This window comes from Hesperophylax consimilis, chromosome 30 (assembly GCF_061612785.1).
Source record: "Hesperophylax consimilis isolate HC1 chromosome 30, BYU_Hcon_1.0, whole genome shotgun sequence".
Classification (NCBI taxonomy): domain Eukaryota; kingdom Metazoa; phylum Arthropoda; class Insecta; order Trichoptera; family Limnephilidae; genus Hesperophylax; species Hesperophylax consimilis.
In genome coordinates, this window is record NC_142865.1 from 6469714 (window position 1) to 6491109 (window position 21396).

Below are 21396 nucleotides of genomic sequence, written 5' to 3' on the forward strand. Positions count from 1 at the left end.
AGTGTTTCAAAATTTATTTTACTTACTATCGCAGACCCCAAAAAATCAAAGCCCACAAAAATGCAGATAATTTTCTGTTAAAATATAATATTATAGGTACATGAAAAAAATGAGTATGGCTAATTTATTAAAATCCGCTTATTTTGATAAATATAATGAAAAAATATTGCGTGTTCCGACATTCTCATAACACTTTCGTGTTTTGCTGATAGTTTGTTGGAAATCTATCAATTCATTCGTTAAAGGCCTGCAGTCCTGTTTTTAACATAAATGCAAATGTAGCGTCGAGAAAAATCTAAATTAAATAATTAATAATAAACCGCTCGACCTACTTAGTACCTACTCCCGAATTATGTACCTGCAGTCCAAATCGCAACGTAAACAGAACAACCTACGTACTTCAAACACCTACTTGTCTACCAGGTATACGTCACGAGCCGTCTTACACATACGAGAACTCACCAGAAAGAACGAGTCTACGGCCTAGGCATAATTGCCGCGCTATCGAAGGTTCCTGAAACATACAGTCTGTGCGAGTGCCTAGAATTTAGTTGCCATCCACCTACCTACTGCCGCCGTCGGCCGTGTAGTATAAATATGCCCGACGCAGCGAGTCAGTCAGTCATCATTCCGCCGTCAGTCTACAAGGATCAACGAGTGTTAACCCGCGCTACTCTTACTAGCGCGAAGGACATATACCCGGCTTCGCCCGTACTATCATGGACTCTATCGGGACATCATCTTAGCGCCTTGTCCAGATCGCCGTTCCTGGCAAGCGCTGCTCGTATTACAAGCGCCCTGGTTCCAGCGTCTCTGACCAGCGCTTCTTTCACGCTACCATGACCACCACGAGGACACGCAGCATCCTCACTGGTCACACCGTTCCCGTTCAACCGCCTACAAGGTCCGCCGCACCTTCAGCCGTTTCGTCAGCACTGGAGTGCCTGAAGACCTACGTTCTTCGCCAGTGCCTGACCTTCATCAAGTCCCGGTCACCAGCGCCCGGCGTCGACTCACTGACCCGCGCTCGACCACCACATCATCGCAGCAACCGGAGTATTCAACATTTGTCCTACATCATCTCCTCGTCACGGCAACTGACTCACCAATAAACACATGTGACCTTCACAACTTTCTTTCATTTCGTGCCTCTCTCCTGATCCCCAAACAAATAACCAGATTTTTAATAAAATAGCAATATTTTATATGCGTAAGTTTTCTCCATGTAAGTACCTACTTATCGCTTGACTGAATTATTCTTCACACAAACATTTACATTTTTAATATTTGAGTTCATCGAACGTGAATAATTTCTCGCGGATATATTTCACATTTCACGCACTGGCAATCGAAATTATTATATTAGACTAACGCAGAGTTGTGAAAAATTACGGGATATTTTAATTGCAATTAAAATATTATGTTGCAGGTGGGTAACTGCTTATAGGCTGTACCTATAAGCTATATCTTTTGTACTTTCTGTACACTTGAACAATAAACGTTTTTAAAAAATTCAAGTTCAATTTTATTGTTCAAGTGTACAGAAAGTACAAAAGGTATAGCTTATAGGTGTATCCTATATCTTAGAGCTAATCAAATTCACAAGAAGTAAAGTACATATTATAATATTAATAATATGCGATTAAAAACTGATGTATTTAATTAACAGCTTTATAGCTTGTCTGAATTATTCTTCGTACAAGCAGTACTAATTTTGAAAATGACACTTATTAAAGAGGAAGCTACAAGCCAAACATGTGGATATTTTTGGCATACCTTATATTGTAGGTAATAGGTATTAAAATCGCTTGACAAACGGAGTCTAGAAACGTTCGATTTCAAGCAAAAAAAACTGCTTTTTACTTATTTTGTAAATAATTTTATAAGAAAGCAAAAAAGTTAAGTTGTTTCCTTTATGCGTTCATACATTTCTATTGAAAAAAAATATTTTTAATAGTTTACATTTATATTTTTTATTGAGTAATTTTTTTTTTTTTTATTCTACTCAAGCGAAACGATAGGAAAATTTTCAATTTATCTAAAACATATTTTTTGGTATTCATAATGTACACCAATTCGTTATTAAGATTGACGAAAATAGTGATTTGGCAAGCTTCGCCTGAAGCGTTTTTGAAATTAATTTTTTCATTTGAATATTCAAAGATAAATTTGAGTTCATTAACGTATGTGTGATTATTTTTTGTATTTCAGGAAGCATAGGTTGCTGGGGTCGTTGGTCTGGAAGCCGCTGGGCGGGGGCGGGTGCCGAATCACCCCACGGAGCCCTATCCATGCGGGGGCTCCTGTACCAGCAGGCCGGCCAGTACCGCTGCGAGGGGCTTTCGCGGGGCACTCAGGGTCGCCTGCAAGTGTTGAGGGAGCACACCATACTTGTTACAGGTCAGTCCCATCGATTCTTTTAACACGCCGTTATTGATGATGGTTTGTGTGGAAGAGAGAAGTGTTTATTCGTGCGGATGCTCAAATTAACGGCGACTTGGACACGGCCACAGACATAGGAATTAATAGACGAGACGATAATGGCGAGGGGTAAAATCAACTGTTGAAGAACGAAGGGAGTAAGGCTGACTGTGATTCGTCAATAAATCAATCTGACAGTAAATAGGCATCTCGCATTAAAATATCACCATTTACTTCTTAAAAGTAAAATCTGCTTTTGAATGAATAGACATTTTTACATGGGAGCGCAAATTACTCGCAACGTTATGAACAAATTTGCGAAGTCCAAATTCGGCAAAAAAATTCGGTTCTATTTTCAGAGTCGAATATTTCGTTTAAGTATTTAGTTAAGACACTTTTATAAATGTTCATAATTTACTTCCCAGCAACCAACCAGCTTTGTGTTTCGCGTCCAGACGTTTCTCGATGTGATAGTAACAACTGATTCATATTATACGATGTGAATATGCTTAAAATAAAGTAAAATAATGCTTATATATGGAATGTAATACGACAATTGGGTTTATTCTCTTTTTCACATCTATTTTTACAAGTTTTCATAGTACAAGTCAACATTTTGCCGTGTTATTTCGTAAAATGAACCGATGATGCCTCGACCATAGTTCGCACAAGAATGATGACGTCACGTTTTCAAATTTCACTTGAGGCCATACGCGAGCACAGCCGGCTCCAATGGAACCGGTATGGGGAGTGGGGAATAATACGCTTTTAATCACTTAGGGCAGGTCTACTAATATTCATATGTCTATGGACACGGCATAATTGTAACGGATTAGTCTATATTCATTGTTCTATTGACAAATTTAAAGGCAATAATTTCTGCCAACGTACAAATATTTTTTTAGAATAAAAATAATCGCATTACTTTTTTGATCACCAGAACGTTTTTTTTTTAAATTAACTCACAAAGAAAATCACGAGGAAAATACGATGTTGATTTTTATCACTCTTAAAAAATTGCGAAATACGATTACGTTTTGTTAAACTGTAATTATTTATTAATTAATGCCCTTTTTCGGGGCTTTTACATTTGAACATTAAGACATACTAACTTAATTGCTTCATTAACAACATTTTATATTTGTTTAAACATAAATTCAAGATGTCCACTGACTTGGTATAATTGTTTCCCTCCATTAGTATTCTGGGCAAAGAGGAATACATATGGTAGTTAGCTTCTGCACTGAAATAAATCCTGACTTATAGTATTACGTTGAGGAATCCAGAAGCTTTTCAATTCTAGCAATAAATAATTAAGAATTTTATATAGAAATACCAAGTCAGTGAAAATTCTTCTATCTGACAATTTGAGCACTTCATATAATTTAACAGAGTTTTGTAATTAAATATGTCAATGGATAATATCAGTGGGAACATTACAAGTCAACCGGTTTAATTGTCGGCAGATGAATCATCTAAATGCGATAAAGATCAACGATTAATTTCATGAATTAATTTCAATCATTTCATTAATTTCATTAATTTAATTAATTTCGCTAATTTCATTATTTCACTAATTTCATTAATTTCACTAATTTCACTGATTTCATTAATTTCATTCATTTCAATAGTTTCATTAATTTCATTAATTTCATTCATTTCAAATATGATCTACAAAATAGCCTGGAAAGGTGGAGAAAGATCCTGGAGGATAATGGACTAAAAATTAGCAGGAAAAAGACGGAATATTTGTATTTACCATTTGAAGACCCAAATGCTGTAACTCCTTCGATGCAATTGGATGGAGTAACATTAGCCAACTGTGACTCATTTAAGTATCTGGGCTCACTCATCCACAGAGACGGAGGATGTGCAGCAGATGTCAACCATAGGATAGGAGTGGGATGGATGAAATTTAGATCCGTAACAGGAATTTTGTGCGACACGAAAATGCCAATAAAACTTAAAGGAAAGACATACCAGACTATTGTTAGACCCGCGATAATGTATGGCTCCGAATGCTGGACTATGTACAACTCCTACTCTAGGCAACTCAAATCAGCAGAAATGCGAATGCTTAGATGGACGGCAGGAGTATCATTAAAAGATAAAATTAAAAGCTCACGCATTCGTGGTAGCCTGGGTGTCACTGACATAAACAGTAAGCTAGAGGAACGACAGTTAAGATGGTATGGGCACATAAGACGGAGACCACCAGACCACACTGTGAAGCAGGCAATGTCTATAGAGCTTCAAAGACAGTCATCCAGAGGTAGACCAAAGAACTCCTGGATGACCCAATGCTCCAAAATCCTACAAAGAAACGGCCTAGATGAAAGCGACACTAGAAGCTATAACCTGAGAACGAGAAGAGCCGACCCCAACAGCCTACCTAGGCAATGAGTTGGGATAGTGCTAGGAAGAAGAAGAAGAATTCATTTCAAATATGATTTAAGATTTTAAAATAACACATCTGCCCTGATGATGGACACTGCAATGCTGTCCGAAACGTTGGCTAAAGAAGGAGTTAGCGCAACACGGCATAATACCCCAAAAACAAATAACAAAAATTCATTCATTTCATTCATTTCATTCATTTCATTCATTTCATTCATTTCATTCATTTCATTCATTTCATTCATTTCATTCATTTCATTCATTTCATTCATTTCATTCATTTCATTCATTTCATTCATTTCATTCATTTCATTCATTTCATTCATTTCATTCATTTCATTCATTTCATTCATTTCATTCATTTCATTCATTTCATTCATTTCATTCATTTCATTCATTTAAGATATATATTTATACTTTTTTACAAATCCAGCTAACGCATTTTGTACCCGTGTTCCTAAATTAATTATGAAACACCATAATACAATAGAACTCACTTCATCTTCTGGCGCTAGTAAATTTAGAAAGGGTATTAATTGATATAGAATATGACAGTATAAAATCTTCAAACTATTTCGACTTACAGAAATACCTTACTTCTATTTTACGTGTTTGCGCCTATACCTACAGAGTGTTGTTTTCTATTTATTCATTTTATTATTGACAGCACTGACAACAAAAAGCCAAAACCCAAAATATGTATTTTTAAGTATGTTAGTTGTGAGTCTCTAAACCATAAACCACATGTAAATATATGACCGGTCGGTGGCTGAGTTGACATCGCGTTTTGGTCCCACCCAGGCGAAGTGGGTTCAATTCCTCAGCTGGCTTACTCCTCCATCACAACACAAGCAATCTTTTCGCTTACTCTTGTGGTAATAGGAGATTTTCAAATATTGTCATGTTATTCATGACCCGGAAAAGTTTTTCTTTCTTTAATTTAATTAATATATTTAAATGTCATTAAGACAGCAGTCTGGAAAATTAGCTTATTATTATGTTACTTTTGAAGAGCGAACTACCAACTTCCCATTTTCTTACAATACCTACATTCTCACAACCTTAATATGTTAATAATTTCAAATTGGTTTCGGATAATTGGGACTCTTATGCAGTAATCGCATACGTGGGAGGAGATAGGCTTAGTCTGTTAGCTCTCACTTAAGAATTTATTATTTTTAATAATAAACTAATGTTTATAAGACAAGGTTTTTTTATGCATAGCACAAAAATCTCGTCCACTATATTTATTCGGACCAGGAAACTTGTGTGAAAACGTGTTCAGATATATTTTGAGTGACAGCATTTACTAACTTCCGATTTTATGTCCGGGTTAAATCTTCCCCATAGGAAAAACTAAACCCTTCCACACACTTTTCCACAAATGATCATCTAGTCAATCTAGTTAATCAACATTATGCAAGTGCATTATATAAGCAAAATAAATACAAAACAATACAAGAACAACACGTCAACTCACCAGAGATCAAATGGGAAAATAATTCACCGACTCCAGATATTTTCATTTCAAAGGGTTCGGCTCGGTAGAACTCCTAACTGGACCTATAAATCCTACTAATCCCTCACATAAATATTTAAAAAAAATCTTTCGTTATCCTACATGTATTTAAAATGACCGACTTTTATATCTTTATATATAAATTTTTCATAGATCTAATAATTTAAAAAAAAAAATAATAATAATAATAATTGGATAATTTGTAGAGCGCCGTTTTTGTGAAAAATCACCTCAAGGGCGCTGTACAATTTATTTCCTAGGATCTAGGAAATAAATTAGGACATCTAGTAAGTATTTATTTAAGTATTATTATAATGATTATTATTTTATATAACCTTATCTAACCTCATCTAATGTAAACTAACTTAACCTAACCTAACCCAACCTAACTCAACCTAACCTAACCTATAATAACCTAACCTAACCTTACCAAACCTAACCCAACTCAACCTAACCCGACAATATTTTACCAGGAAAAGTCATGCAGTCATATATTTAACAGTTTCTTAATAAAAATGACGTAATGAAACAATATCAGTATGTCAATATCAATACCAGTATGTCTGTGAACACGTGTTCCGCCGTCCTAACAAAACCCTCGTTTTTAACTGAATCTTTTTTAGGAACTCTGTCAATTCATTCGTTAAAGGCCTGCAGTCCCGTTTTTAACAGGAAAATGAATAATTTTCTCAGATTTTAGTAAGTTTTTTCCGTGTATCTTGAAAGATTTTATTTTGATGAAAAAGCTTTTATTTCCGTCCTCCAGTGCCTCCTATCGGAGGTTCACTATCATATTATAGAACTTCCTTCTTCTTCTGACGCTAGTAAAATTAGAAACAGTATTAATCAATGTATTTTTAAATATAAGTGTGTTAGTGGTAAGTCCTACATATATATGTAAATATATTAGTCATTAAGACAGTAGTTATAGGCCTTAGTCGTAAGTCACTAGATGTAAGTCGTAGGTGTAATTCACTAGTTTTAAACCAGTAGTTATGAGCCTTAGTCGTAAGTAACTAGAAAAAGATTTAGACGTAAGTCACTAGATATTATGAATCCTAGTCTGAAGCCAGCTGTATTTGTTATTCAATAAATATATTTGTACAGCGACCTTGAGGTGATATTTTACAAAAACCTCGCTACGTATATTAGTCAAATATTATTATTATTATTTTTACAATCTTTTGGGATTTGATAGAAGCTTAAGAATAACACATCTGCTCTGATGATGGACACTGTAACGCTGTCCGAAATGTTGGCTAAAGAAAGAGGTACCGCAAAAAATATAATTGAAAAACTGTTAACGTTTTCGGTGCACAAATTTTTATATTATCAAGTCATGTTTAGCTCTCGTTTAAATGAAAGGATTTTGCGACTTCCCCAATATTCTTATCAAAAGGTTTCTATACCAACTGTTCGAACAGTACTGCATTGAGAGATCCCTGGAGGCACTCAAGGAAAATTGGAAAAATCTCCAGAAAAACCTTTTGTCATGTTGGGTCCCATTGGATTTTATTTGACAGCTTCAAAACCAAACCCGGCTTCGCTCGAGTTCCAAAACACTTTTTTGAAATGTATTTTTCTTATTCAACAAATTTATAATAGGAAAACAAACAAAATGGCGTATCAACTCGTAAAAATGGGTTATTTCACATAATTTGAACAATTCGTGAAATTTTGAAGTTAATATTCAAGTTCTGTGAAAGTCCTATTCAAGTTGTGTTAATATCAAAGTGCCTGTAGTAAAAACACCGCCCCTTGATGAAATAATAACAGAACTTGAATTTTATATTTGAAATTTGATGAATTGTTCCAATTCTTTGGAACAACCCGTCCATACAGTTCGAACTTTCTGAAGTAAGACTATGATTGCTGGTATCTTGCATTGTTATACCTTATACTTTCCTTTTGATTACTTCCTATAAAATGATTGCTGTCCACCTACCTCTCTTCCTACCTCTCTATGGCGACTACAACGTTTTTTTAGTTCAGTTGAAATCCCAATGTCATCCTATCAACCTGTGATTGATTACGGAGCCCCTTGTCGAACGTATCGACATTAAAAGCCATTGAGTTCGCGATGTGGATGTGAAAATGAACTAGGTAAATATTCGGTATCGCTGGCCACGGATAATATGATTTTTTTTAATAAAACCTTTTGATTCACAGTAACTACAATAAAAGGAAACTGACAATTTTTAATTTTAGAATTTTATTTTCTAATTACGTTAAATGAAAATTAACTTTCGTTGTATGGGAAGACAGCCATTTCAAATATTTTTTTCTCAATTTTTATTACTGATTCTACATAACTGGGACTTCATGCGGTTAACAAAAACAATGACGCGTAATTTTGTTTACATTATTAGCGATATAAAACAATAATTTTTCACTCTACCAGCCAGTATAAAGAACACAATTGTAACGGAAAATGTGAAATAATTAATAATATAATATAAACAGACCTTTAATCAGAATTACTTGAGATTCGCATTGGTATCCTAATTTTAAGTCTGTGACCGGCACTCACTATTCCAGTTTTACGACATCTATAAAAAAGGTTGGCGAAACTGCAAACATTTCCACATTTCACATTTTATTCCCGCCTGATTAAGTTGTGACTCCTCAACCATTCTAATAAAACCTCCTTCTTTCTAATAACTTAAAAAAAAAAACAAATAAACCAAAAGAACAACAATAAATTAAACAACGTAATAATATTTTTTGCACGTCGCGTCCGACTGATAAGTTCATTATTTTGAACGATTAATTTTTAAACGGAACAACAAACGGCTTGAGACAGTTGTATGAGGTAAATTAAAAAAAAAAATATAATAATATTTATATTCTGGCGAAATAGTGCATACTTAAAAAGCATTTATTAAAGTATTTATTTAAGTATTATTATAATGATTATTATTTGATATAACCTAATCTAACATCATCTCATCTAACCTAACCTAACCTAACCTAACCTAACCCAACCTAACCTAACCAAACCTAACACAACTCAACCTAACCCAACCTATTATAACCTAACCTAACCTAAAATAACCAAACCAAACCTAACCTATCCTGACCCAAACTGTAATAACCTAACCTAGCCCAACCTATAATAACATTAACATAACCCAACCTATACTAACCTAACCTATAATAACCTATCCTGACCCAACCTAACCTAACCCATAATAACATCAACCTAACCCAACCTATAATAACTTAACCTAACCTATAATAACCTATCCTGACCCAACCTGTAATAACCTAACCTAACATAACATAACATTACCAAACCTATAATAACATGTAATAACCTTACCTAACCTAACCTATATATACTTAATTTAAAAAAATATATTTCATTATTTATATAACATGCCTAAATAACGTTATTTCATTTTTCGAGTTCGGCCAAAATAGTACCTACCTAGTATTTGCATAGAGTAAATGATAAATATTCTAGCCACTCATATGGTATCAGTAATACTAACATCAACAATAGAAAATGTCATCGACAGAAATTATTCTGTCTGTCATCCCACACAACGAAAGCGAATTTCCATTTTACGTAATTTAAAATTTCCCAAATGCAGTCAGTTTACTTTTATAGTAATTAAGGTAAATCAAAAGGTTTTATTAAAAAATATCTCGTATTTTGGCCCGATTCCGAATAATTACCGTGAACTGTATTGAACCAGCGTAATTAATAAAAGCTGAAGAAGAAAAAACGGTAAGTCGGCATTCCAGATTTCCAATCCTCTTCTCTCCGTTGTGCGACGGTACCTTAATTCCATCTCTAACAATGGTATTCCCTGAATTTCGGAGAATGTTATGATAGAACTGGATGGAGAGACAGCATAAGGAGATGTGGTAGAGGAAGGTTTTAGAAATACTTTTTTAATATTATCCACACATGAGTGTGTCATCTTTGAAGATGGTTTGTGGAGGGTGTTTTTATGGAAAGGTAGGAGGGTCTTGAAGATTCATGTTGTATCAGAGAGAAAACACAGAGGCTGGCATATCTTTTACTTCGGGATGCGATTATGAGTGCCGCCGCCCCAGGAACTATTAGTAGAATAACCAACACCTCTGCCACTATCCCAAACGGTTCGCTACGTTTTATAACTTAGCAGGGGTGCTCGGGTTGATGGAGTGAGATTCATGGAGGTCACCAACTGCGTGGTGGGTCTGATTGGGAGAGGCCGGTTGGGAGAGACCTCGCCAGCAGTGAAAGGGTTGGATTCACACGTCCGTGACTCCTGGACACACTGACACACCACTTTTACCATTTCCTTCTCAGAACCTCCTCTCTCCTTCCTTTCCTTAAAATACCTTCTACACACTGTTCCCACTGGTGACGTAGGCCCTGGGGGAGATTATTTACCTAATGTAACAAATGTTTTTGAAACTAATCTTCTGTTATTGGCATGAAAGGAATATATTTAAAACATACAAAAAAGGATAAATAATATCACTGGCTCAATATTCTCCCAAAGTAATTCTCCTCCAGTGGTAAGTATTACATCAGGAATATTCATGTATTTATTTCGGAAGTTGGTAATTTTCTACAATACGTAATACCCATCAGATATGCTAGAAATTGTTTTTGTAATACTTAAGCTTTTTGAAATATCATTGTCAGAATTATTATTGCTTACAACATCAAAGTATTTCAAAGCCTTCTTCATAAAAACAATTTGCCGTTTTCGAAATTAAAGTCTTTAAAAAAATTAAGTATTTAATATTATTGAGTGATTTTTTTATATACCATCTCATATTCAAGTTTCCTTATGTTTTTATTATAAGAATCGAATTTTGGGGAGGTGAACTGAATTAAGTACTCGAAAGTCATGTTTTTTATGTGATTATTGAACACTGCGCAAGAGCTTCAACTAAATGGTGTCAGTTAGAACACCGCACAAGATTGCCAACTGTCTGGAACCAGTGAGACTATGGCATCCCCAATTAATGGGGAATGTTGTGAGGGAGAAAGAATATTGGAAAGAGGAAGGTGGGTAAATACCTAGTTAATCAGATCTGGTCACCAAACACTTCGAGCATTGTTTCAGTACTGAATGGTGATCTTTCACCAATGCGATACTGAAATTATCTTGCACTCTGGACGTGCCGTAAACATATGCTAGGGATTTGAGAATTTTGAAAAAAAAAATTAAAGATAAATTATCAAAAAAAATGAATAGTAAATATTCTTATTTATTTTTCGGAATAACTTTATTGAGTAAAACCTCAAATTGTAATATTTTAATAAATATTCTACTTAAGAAGCAACCTCTTCTCCAAATATAGTAAACATATTTAATACATAGTAATACAAATAATAATAATAAATTTAGAGAAAATGATCGAGGTAGTTAAAAACTTTTCAGATGATATCGAAATGACTTTTGGTTTAGATAAATGTAGAACGATCCATATAGAGAAAGGCAAAATTGTAGATGGGGACGAGAGTATATTTAGAAATTTCCAAATTACTAGTATGAAAAGGGATGAGGTTTATAAGTATTTAGGATACCCACAATCAAATAGATTAGACCATACTAGTATTAAAAATGATATTAGGATTAAATTTCAAACTAGGATCAGGAAAATTTTAAAATGCAATCTATCTGCTAAAAATTTAGTAAAAGCAATAAATACTTGGGCAATACCTCTATTAACGTACTCATTTGGCATAATTAAATGGTCTAATACAGATTTAGATAACTTAGAAAGATTAATTAGAACTACGCTAACAAAGTTTAATTGCCATCATCCAAATTCAGCTATAGAACGAGTTAATTTACCTAGAAATTTAGGAGGTAGAGGTATAGTCAAAATAACTTCTTTGAAACATAATCAGGTAGAAATGCTAAGAACTTTTTTCCATAGGAAAGCTCATAGCTCAGAAATGCACAAAATAATTTGCAAGGCAGATAGAAATATTACACCTTTAAATTTATACGATGAGAATGCCAACATTTTTATAAATCCCAACCAGGAATTATTAGATTCCTGGTCAAATAAAATTTTACACGCAAAACACTTCAATTATCTCAACCAAACGTATGTCGACAAAATTTCGTCAAACAAATGGTTGAGTATTGGAGAGTTGAGCGCAGAAATAGAAGGATTTATGCTTGCCATTCAGGATAGAGTCATTAATACTAAAAATTATAGAAAGCATATAATCAAAGATACAAATCAAATTGATGATTTGTGTAGAAAATGTTTGGCTTTTCCGGAAACTATAGAACATATTATATCGGGATGTTCTATATTAGCACCGTCCGAGTATACATTTAGGCACAATCAAGTTTTAAAAATAATTCACCAAAATTTGGTAATTAAACATAACTTGATTGACTGCCGTAATATAGTACCATATTATGAATACGAACCAAATTCATTTTTAGAAAACGAATTTTATAAAATATATTATGATAAAACTATACTAACAGACCGAGCGATTAGTCATAATAGACCCGATATAGTTTTACATGACAAAATTAAAAAAATAACTTATATCATTGATGTCGCTATTCCAAATTCCTGTAATATTCAAAAATCTGTTAGTGAAAAAATAAGAAAATACACAGATTTAGGAAATGAAATAGAAAGAATTTGGCATTCTCAGACTATAAAAATATTACCATTCGTTATTTCGGCTACTGGCATTATACCTAGCTCTCTAATTAAAAATTTAGGCGTATTAGATCTATCAAAAAAATTATATATAAAGATGCAAAAGTCGGTCATTTTGAATACATGTAGGATAACAAAAGATTTTTTAAATATTTATGTTGAGGGATCAGTAGGATTTATAGGCCCTGTTAGAAGTTCTACCGAGCCGAACCCTCTGATATGAAAATATCTGGAGACGGTGAATTATTTTCCCATTTGATCTCTGGTGATTTGACGTGTTGTTCTTGTATTGTTTTGTATTTATTTTGCTTATATAATGCACTTACATAATGTTGATTGACTAGATGATCATTTGTGGAAAAGTGAGTGGAAGGGTTAAGTTTTTCCTTTGGGGAAGACTTAACCCGGACAACTAAATCGGAAGTTTAAAAATAAAACTATACTAACAGACCACCGAACGATTAGTCATAATAGACCCTTTATAGTTTTACATGACAAAATTTAAAAAAATCACTTATATCATTGATGTCGCTATTCCAAATTCCTGTAATATTCAAAAATCTGTTAATGAAAAAATAAGAAAATACACAGATTTAGGAAATGAGATTAAAAGAATTTGGCATTCTCAGACTGTAAAAATATTACCATTTGTTATTTCGGCTACTGGCATTCATTATATCTCGCTCTCTCATTAAAAATTTAGGCGTATTAGATCTATCAAAAAATTTATATATAAAGATGCAAAAGTCGGTCATTTTGAATACATGTAGGATAAAGAAAGATTTTTTAAATATTTATGTTGAGGGATCAGTAGGATTTATAGGCCCTGTTAGAAGTTCTACCGAGCCGAACCCTCTAATATGACAATATCTGGAGTCGGTGAATTATTTTCCCATTTGATCTCTGGTGAGTTGACGGGTTGTTCTTGTATTTTTTTTGTATTTATTATGCTTTTATAATGCACTTGCATAATGTGGATTGACTAGATGATCATTTGTGGAAAAGTGTGTGGAAGGGTTTAGTTTTTCCTGTCGGGAAGATTTAACCCGGACATAAAGTCGGAAAAACTAAAAAAAAGGTCTGTATTCCAGAAACTAATTACATCATGTTTTACATATACATAGCTACTAGTAGTACATTTAACTTACAATATTTTTTTCCTACTTCTCTTGACTCTGCATAAAATACATAATGTAATATCGCCAATAATATAATGTACACTCCTCTTCCAACCACAAGCTAATGCTTCTCTGGAAGATTAATATTAATTATTGTCATTGTAATTGTAAACCTTATTACTTATAAGCACCTTTTCCTTTCATAAATAAAATAAAATTAAAAAATATATTTCATTATTTTTAATTAATTGTTTGTGACACAATATAAATTTATTAGTATAAAATAAAAATTAAAATTAAACCTGCGACCTCCGGATTCTCAGTCGACGTATACCTCGACCACAGATGTCGTCATTTTGGGTTATTTTGTGTAATTGGTGGAAGTTTTACGAGATAGAAGATGTGGAAAAGGAAGGTTGGAGAATACCGTGTGGTCATTACTCTTGTGGTCATTGTTCTTGTGGTCGTCACTCTCATGGTCACCACTCATGTGGTCATCACTCATGTAGCCATCACTCTTGTGTCATAATTATTATGGTCATCACACTTGCGGTTATCATTCCAATGTTAATTACTCTCGTGGTCATCACTTTTGTGGTCGTTACGCTTGTGGTCATCTTTCTTGTGGTCGTCACTTTTTTGGCCATTACTCCTATGGTCATCACTCTTGTAGGCATCAAGTTTGTGATCATCACTCTTGCGATCTTCACTCTTATGGTCATCATATTAGAATTGGGTGCACTTATTATGTTTTATTTTGATTACGAGTTCTTGGTTAATGAGCTTAGAGACTTTTTACATCGCAAATTATCAGTTAAAATTTTCAAGGAAAACAATAGCCAATTATTGGCTTTTCTTAACCAAATTAATTTACGTCATTTAGTCATTTTTTTAAATTCAATTAATATATTTTAACTTTCAGTGATTTCAACTTTTCTGGAATTTTTCTGATAAATTTTATGATTATTAGCACAAATTTATCTAAACTTTTCAACATTGATTATATATTTTCATCAAATTCTACGCAAAAGTGTCACTGCTATCTGTCAATCATTATAATTAATACTTACCTACCCTATCTGAAAAAAAAACTAAGCCCGCGAAGGGTGTATGTTTTGATCTATTTCTTCTGGCTGTTAGATCTTATGGAGAACTTTTTTTAATTATTTCTGAGATTCTCAGTAGAGAGCTGTTAATTAACATTGATGCCTCGAAATTTACACAAAAAATTAAACAGCAATTTAAGAATCAAATAATTATGTATGATATTATTTTATATAATCATGTATATCCAAAAAACAACTACAAATAAAACATTAGGGCAAAAAGCTTCCTATACTATGGCACTAAGCTCTACAAGGCAATCCCTCTCTCATTCAAATCTCACAACAACATTATAACATTCAAATCTCAAAAAAAACTTTATATATATATATAACATAGGGAGATCAGAAATAGAAAATATATAGATACCAAATACAGACTGAATACGAAATTTATGTCCGGGTTAAATCTTCCCCACAGGAAAAACTAAACCCTTCCACACACTTTTTCACAAATGATCATCTAGTCAATCCACATTATACAAGCATAATAAATACAAAACAATATAAGAACAACACGTCAACTCACCAGAGATAAAATAGGAAAATAATTCACCGACTCCAGATATTTTCATATCAGAGGGTTCGGCTCGGTAGAACTTCTAACAAGGCCTATAAATTCTACTGATGCCTCAATATAAATATTTAAAAAATCTTTCGTTATCCTACATGTATTTAAAATGACTGATTTTTGCATTTTTATACATAAATTCGTTGACAGATCTAATACTCCTAAATTTTGAATGAGAGAGCTAGGTATAATGCCAGTAGATAAATAATTTAATTATTGCAGACAATATTAGCGATTCCTAAACGAAAGTCTCAAACAGAAAAATCATAAAAAGATACGGTCACATCTAGGACTCGAACCCAGGACCCTTGCCTTGCCGAATATCCCAGTGAGGATATCATTATCTCTACTTATTACAAATAAGGAAAATAATTTATTTTTTTTACTTCCGATTTAGTTGTCCGGGTTAAGTCTTCCCCAAAGGAAAAACTTAACCCTTCCACTCACTTTTCCACAAATGATCAGCTAGTCAATCAACACTATGTAAGTGCATTATATAAGTAAAACTAATACAAAACAATACAAGAACAACAACACGTCAAATCACCAGATATCAAATGGGAAAAAAAATTCACCGTCTCCAGATATTTTCATATCAGAGGGTTCGGCTCGGTAGAACTTCTAACAGGGCCTATAAATCCTACTGATCCCTCAACATAAATATTTAAAAAATCTTTTGTTATCCTACATGTATTCAAAATGACCGACTTTTGCATCTTTATATATAAATTTTTTGATAGATCTAATACGCCTAAATTTTTAATTAGAGAGCTAGGTATAATGCCAGTAGCCGAAATAACGAATGGTAATATTTTTATAGTCTGAGAATGCCAAATTCTTTTTATTTCATTTCCTAAATCTGTGTATTTTCTTATTTTTTCACTAACAGATTTTTGAATATTACAGGAATTTGGAATAGCAACATCAATGATATAAGTTATTTTTTTAATTTTGTCATGTAAAACTATATCGGGTCTATTATGACTAATCGCTCGGTCTGTTAGTATAGTTTTATCATAATATATTTTATAAAATTCGTTTTCTAAAAATGAATTTGGTTCGTATTCATAATATGGTACTACATTACGGCAGTCAATCAAGTTATGTTTAATTACCAAATTTTGGTGAATTATTTTTAAAACTTGATTGTGCCTAAATGTATACTCGGACGGTGCTAATATAGAACATCCCGATATAATATGTTCTATAGTTTCCGGAAAAGCCAAACATTTTCTACACAAATCATCAATTTGATTTGTATCTTTGATTATATGCTTTCTATAATTTTTAGTATTAATGACTCTATCCTGAATGGCAAGCATAAATCCTTCTATTTCTGCGCTCAACTCTCCAATACTCAACCATTTGTTTGACGAAATTTTGTCAACATACGTTTGGTTGAGATAATTGAAGTGTTTTGCGTGTAAAATTTTATTTGACCAGGAATCTAATAATTCCTGGTTGGGATTTATAAAAATGTTGGCATTCTCATCGTATAAATTTAAAGGTGTAATATTTCTATCTGCCTTGCAAATTATTTTGTGCATTTCTGAGCTATGAGCTTTCCTATGGAAAAAAGTTCTTAGCATTTCTACCTGATTATGTTTCAAAGAAGTTATTTTGACTATACCTCTACCTCCTATATTTCTAGGTAAATTAACTCGTTCTATAGCTGAATTTGGATGATGGCAATTAAACTTTGTTAGCGTAGTTCTAATTAATCTTTCTAAGTTATCTAAATCTGTATTAGACCATTTAATTATGCCAAATGAGTACGTTAATAGAGGTATTGCCCAAGTATTTATTGCTTTTACTAAATTTTTAGCAGATAGATTGCATTTTAAAATTTTCCTTATAAAATATCATTATTATTATTTTAGATTTTCACAGCCAAAAGTATTATCATGATTTATTTTTAGGGTGCTATGCCATGTTGCGCTTCCTCACTCTTCGGCCAACGTTTTGAACAGTTACAGTGTTCATCATCAGGGTAGATGTGTAAATTGTGGCGAAATATTTGTTTATACATGTAGAAGTAATACCGTGTTGCGCGCGTTAATCCTCTAAGGCTGGAAATTATAATAATTAGTAAAAATGTGTGGTTTTCGGCGATTAGTTTTGGTATAGCCGTCAAGTGCCGGATACCATTAAACTTAGCGCTGTCTTCTCTATTACTATTAACGGGGTTTTAATGTTGGCTAAAGAGGAAGAGCAAAGCGGCAAAATATACCAAAAAAAATCATGATAAATATTTTTTTGTTTTTGTAAGATTCGGTTCTCTTTCTTGGCATACACTCATATCATATACGTGCATTGTCTTTCTTATGTCATATTTCTCTTCTGTAATTACGACACTTGAAAGATAAAGTGGTATAATATGCTCTCAGCACCCTGGTGAAATAGCCAGGTACTACCCAACCATCCTTTTTCCCATCTCCATTCCTATCCCATTCAGCCTCACAATATACTTCAAGTGAGGATGACATAATCTCACTGGCTCCGAACAGATGGGACTCTTGTGCAGAATCCGCATAATACTACAAATAATAATTGAATAAACTTTTCTAACAGCAAGCATTTAAAAAATGATTACAGGAAATTATACTTTTAAACACAATCTTAAAATTAATTTACATTTTAACGACCTTTTTATAGCCTACAACCCCACCTGAAAAAAAATTTAAAGGGTAATATATATTTTTCTTTCACTTTCTTCTTCTTCTTCTTCTTTTTTCTTTTGTAAACCAAAAAGCCTAATTGCGCCGAGACGGCAATTAAAACGTCCGTAAGGAGGACTGAATTACGAAGTAAAACTCAAAAACTAAAAAAAACTCACCCCTAATTATGGCGCCAAAACGATGGATGGAAGAAAAATATTTTTCTATGGGGCTTTTTTACGCTGGTCGCAAAAGATAATTTATATGAGATTGAAGCCAAGTTTTCTAAAGTAGAATTTTAATTTGGAGGCGGGTTTGAATACCACCGCCCGGAAACCGTTTTTTGGATAATTAACACGTCTACCATAGTGGTTCGATACTGCCAGTGATTTAGCAGGGGGTTCATGGGGAGGGGTGTGTTCAGGACGCGCTTGCCCACCAGCTGCGTGGGGTGCCAGATCAGGAGAGGCTGGTTCGGGGAAGCCCTTTGACCTCTCCAACTGGTCTCTTGACCTATCGCCTTGCGCCGCACAGTGGGCTGAAAATCGCCTTTCATAGACATAGAGACTTGAATTTTCAAGGGTATTTTTTTTGGCTAGAAATGGATTCTGCTGATCATTACTATGCTATAAAATTTCGTACGAAGCAATTGCGTGTACAAATGAAGGAGTTATCATTTTTTAAATAAATATTTGTATGGCACTGACATTAAAAATAAGGCTATCTCTGGAATCACAAGGTTGGCCATTCTATCCTTACACACAGATATACTATTTATTTATATTTTTTGACATACTTTGTATTGTGGCGCAACTTGTGATTTTTTTTTTTAAATCCTCAAAGTTGAAAAAAAAACTTTTTAGTGCTGATGATTCATTTTAATGCTTAAATGCTTTACATATGAGTATGCTTTGTCTAGTTTACAATGTTTTATTTACACGGCAAGCCTAAAAGCATTTAAGCATTAAAATGAATCATCAACATTAAAAAGTTTTTTTTTCAACTTTGAGGATTTTTTTTTAAAAAATCACAAGTTGCGCCACAATACAAAGTATGTCAAAAAAATACAAATAAATAGTAGTATATCTGTGTGTAAGGATAGAATGGCCAACCTTATGATTCCAGAGATAGCCTCATTTTTAATGTCATTTCCATACAAATTTTTCTTTAAAAAATGATAACTCCTTCATTTGTACACGCAATTGCTTCGTACGAAATTTTATAGCATAGTAATGATCAGCAGAATCCATTTCTAGCAAAAAAAATACCCTTGAAAATTCAAGTCTCTTTATCTATGAAAGGCGATTTTCAGCCCACTGTGCGCTGCAGTGGGGAAGATATATTCATATGTTCTTCACTCCTGGATACACTGATCCCTAGATTTATACCCAATCCTAATACCTTTTACCTACCCAGAACTTCCTCCTTTCCTCAAAAAAGACCCTCCACGCAGCATCCCATAAGATTACATAGGCCCTGAGGGAAATTATTAAATTATATAACGTCACACAAGGCCTCCTATGTGGCGTCAATATATTAAAAAAAACTCGTTTATTTCTTAACCCTTTAAGACCTGAATTAAAACTCTCAGTAAACATATTTGATGCTTGATAATTGATTGAGTTATTTGTTTTTTTTTTCTTTTTTTTCATTTCTTTATTTATTGCTAATATCATTTGAGAAAACGTCAGAACTCAGAAGACGTGTTTCACATTAAATGACAAATCGTACATGATATTTAAAAAAAACTAACATTTCATTCAATTAAAAAAAACTTTAAACTAAACATTAAAAAAATACCTTGAAATTAACGCCTCAGGATAATTTGTTCTCTTTAAGGTTCATCTCACATAGGTTCAGCTGACAAGAGAGAAAAAAAACACGCTTTATATTCGAATCTAGAAGTTGACCACAGAATATTTAAAATGTGCACCTATACAAAATTTTCGACCGCAATTTGAGAAAAAATTAAAAATTTATGTTACAATAACGTTAAAATACATATTTTTTTACAGAATATGTGTGTATTTTTCCCTTTTTGTTATCAGTAATTTTTGTTAGTGAAAAACGTAAAGTGAGCCATTTTAAAATTTATCACATTTCATCACCTTTCAAAAACAGTTTATATTTTCTAATCTTCTGACAATATGAATATGCCCGAGGCTTAAGGTGTTAAAAACAAAAATAACATATCAAAAAGGCTACCACCTAAACTATTGGCTAAAATACAATTTTAAAAAACGCGCAACGTATGTTATACCAGCAATTATAAAATGAAAACCAACATTTTATATTCGTTCTAGATAGGGAGAATTTTTTTTTTCAATCTATGTATTTTCAAATATATCCCTTTTTTCCGAATAAAGGTTAACTCACTATACAGCCATCACTTTTTTTCCCTGAGGGGTAGTAGGCAAAGTTTAGATTAGTAATTGGTTCCTTGCTTCATTCACATTCATACATCTTATTTATTTATTTTAATATCAACGGTATAAAATATACCATATATAGTTTATTTTATTTATTTATTTATTTCATTCTAAAAACAGTTTTTACATAAAAAGCATAGGTACTCTGCACATCTCACTAGGGCATTCCTGTATCAAGATGTGCAGCTTTACAATAATATCATTTTTTTTAAATACGTATATGTAAATTTAAAATAATAACAACATTAAATTAAATTTAAACCAAAAAGAAAAGTTTATGACACGGACGTTTCGAGACCGGTAGACAAAAATAAACAAAATTTTAGTAACAAATGTATGACAAAATAAAATAGTCCAGTCAGTGGGGGATAAAAAAGGGCTCCACCTTGCAAAAGGTTAGGTAGTAGCGATTTTCACATATGTTGTTAAGATTGGGACTCTAAAGAAAAAAAAAAGTTTTCGACCTTGGGGGGGTCGAGCTCGATCCGCCATCTTGGATTGAAGGTGCCAAAATTTGGTTTTTTCAAAATAATTAT

At 33.1% G+C, this 21396-nt stretch overlaps 1 protein-coding gene across 1 annotated transcript in view; it reads left to right on the forward strand.

Moving 5' to 3' along the window:
- LOC149409569 (cell adhesion molecule 3-like) overlaps positions 1-21396 on the forward strand; it is a 491423-nt gene that overhangs the window by 395185 nt on the left and 74842 nt on the right. The window contains exon 7 of the mRNA XM_089649447.1: positions 2212-2400. Coding sequence (XP_089505573.1) covers positions 2212-2400 — 189 coding nt within the window. The remainder of the gene's footprint in view (positions 1-2211; positions 2401-21396) is intronic.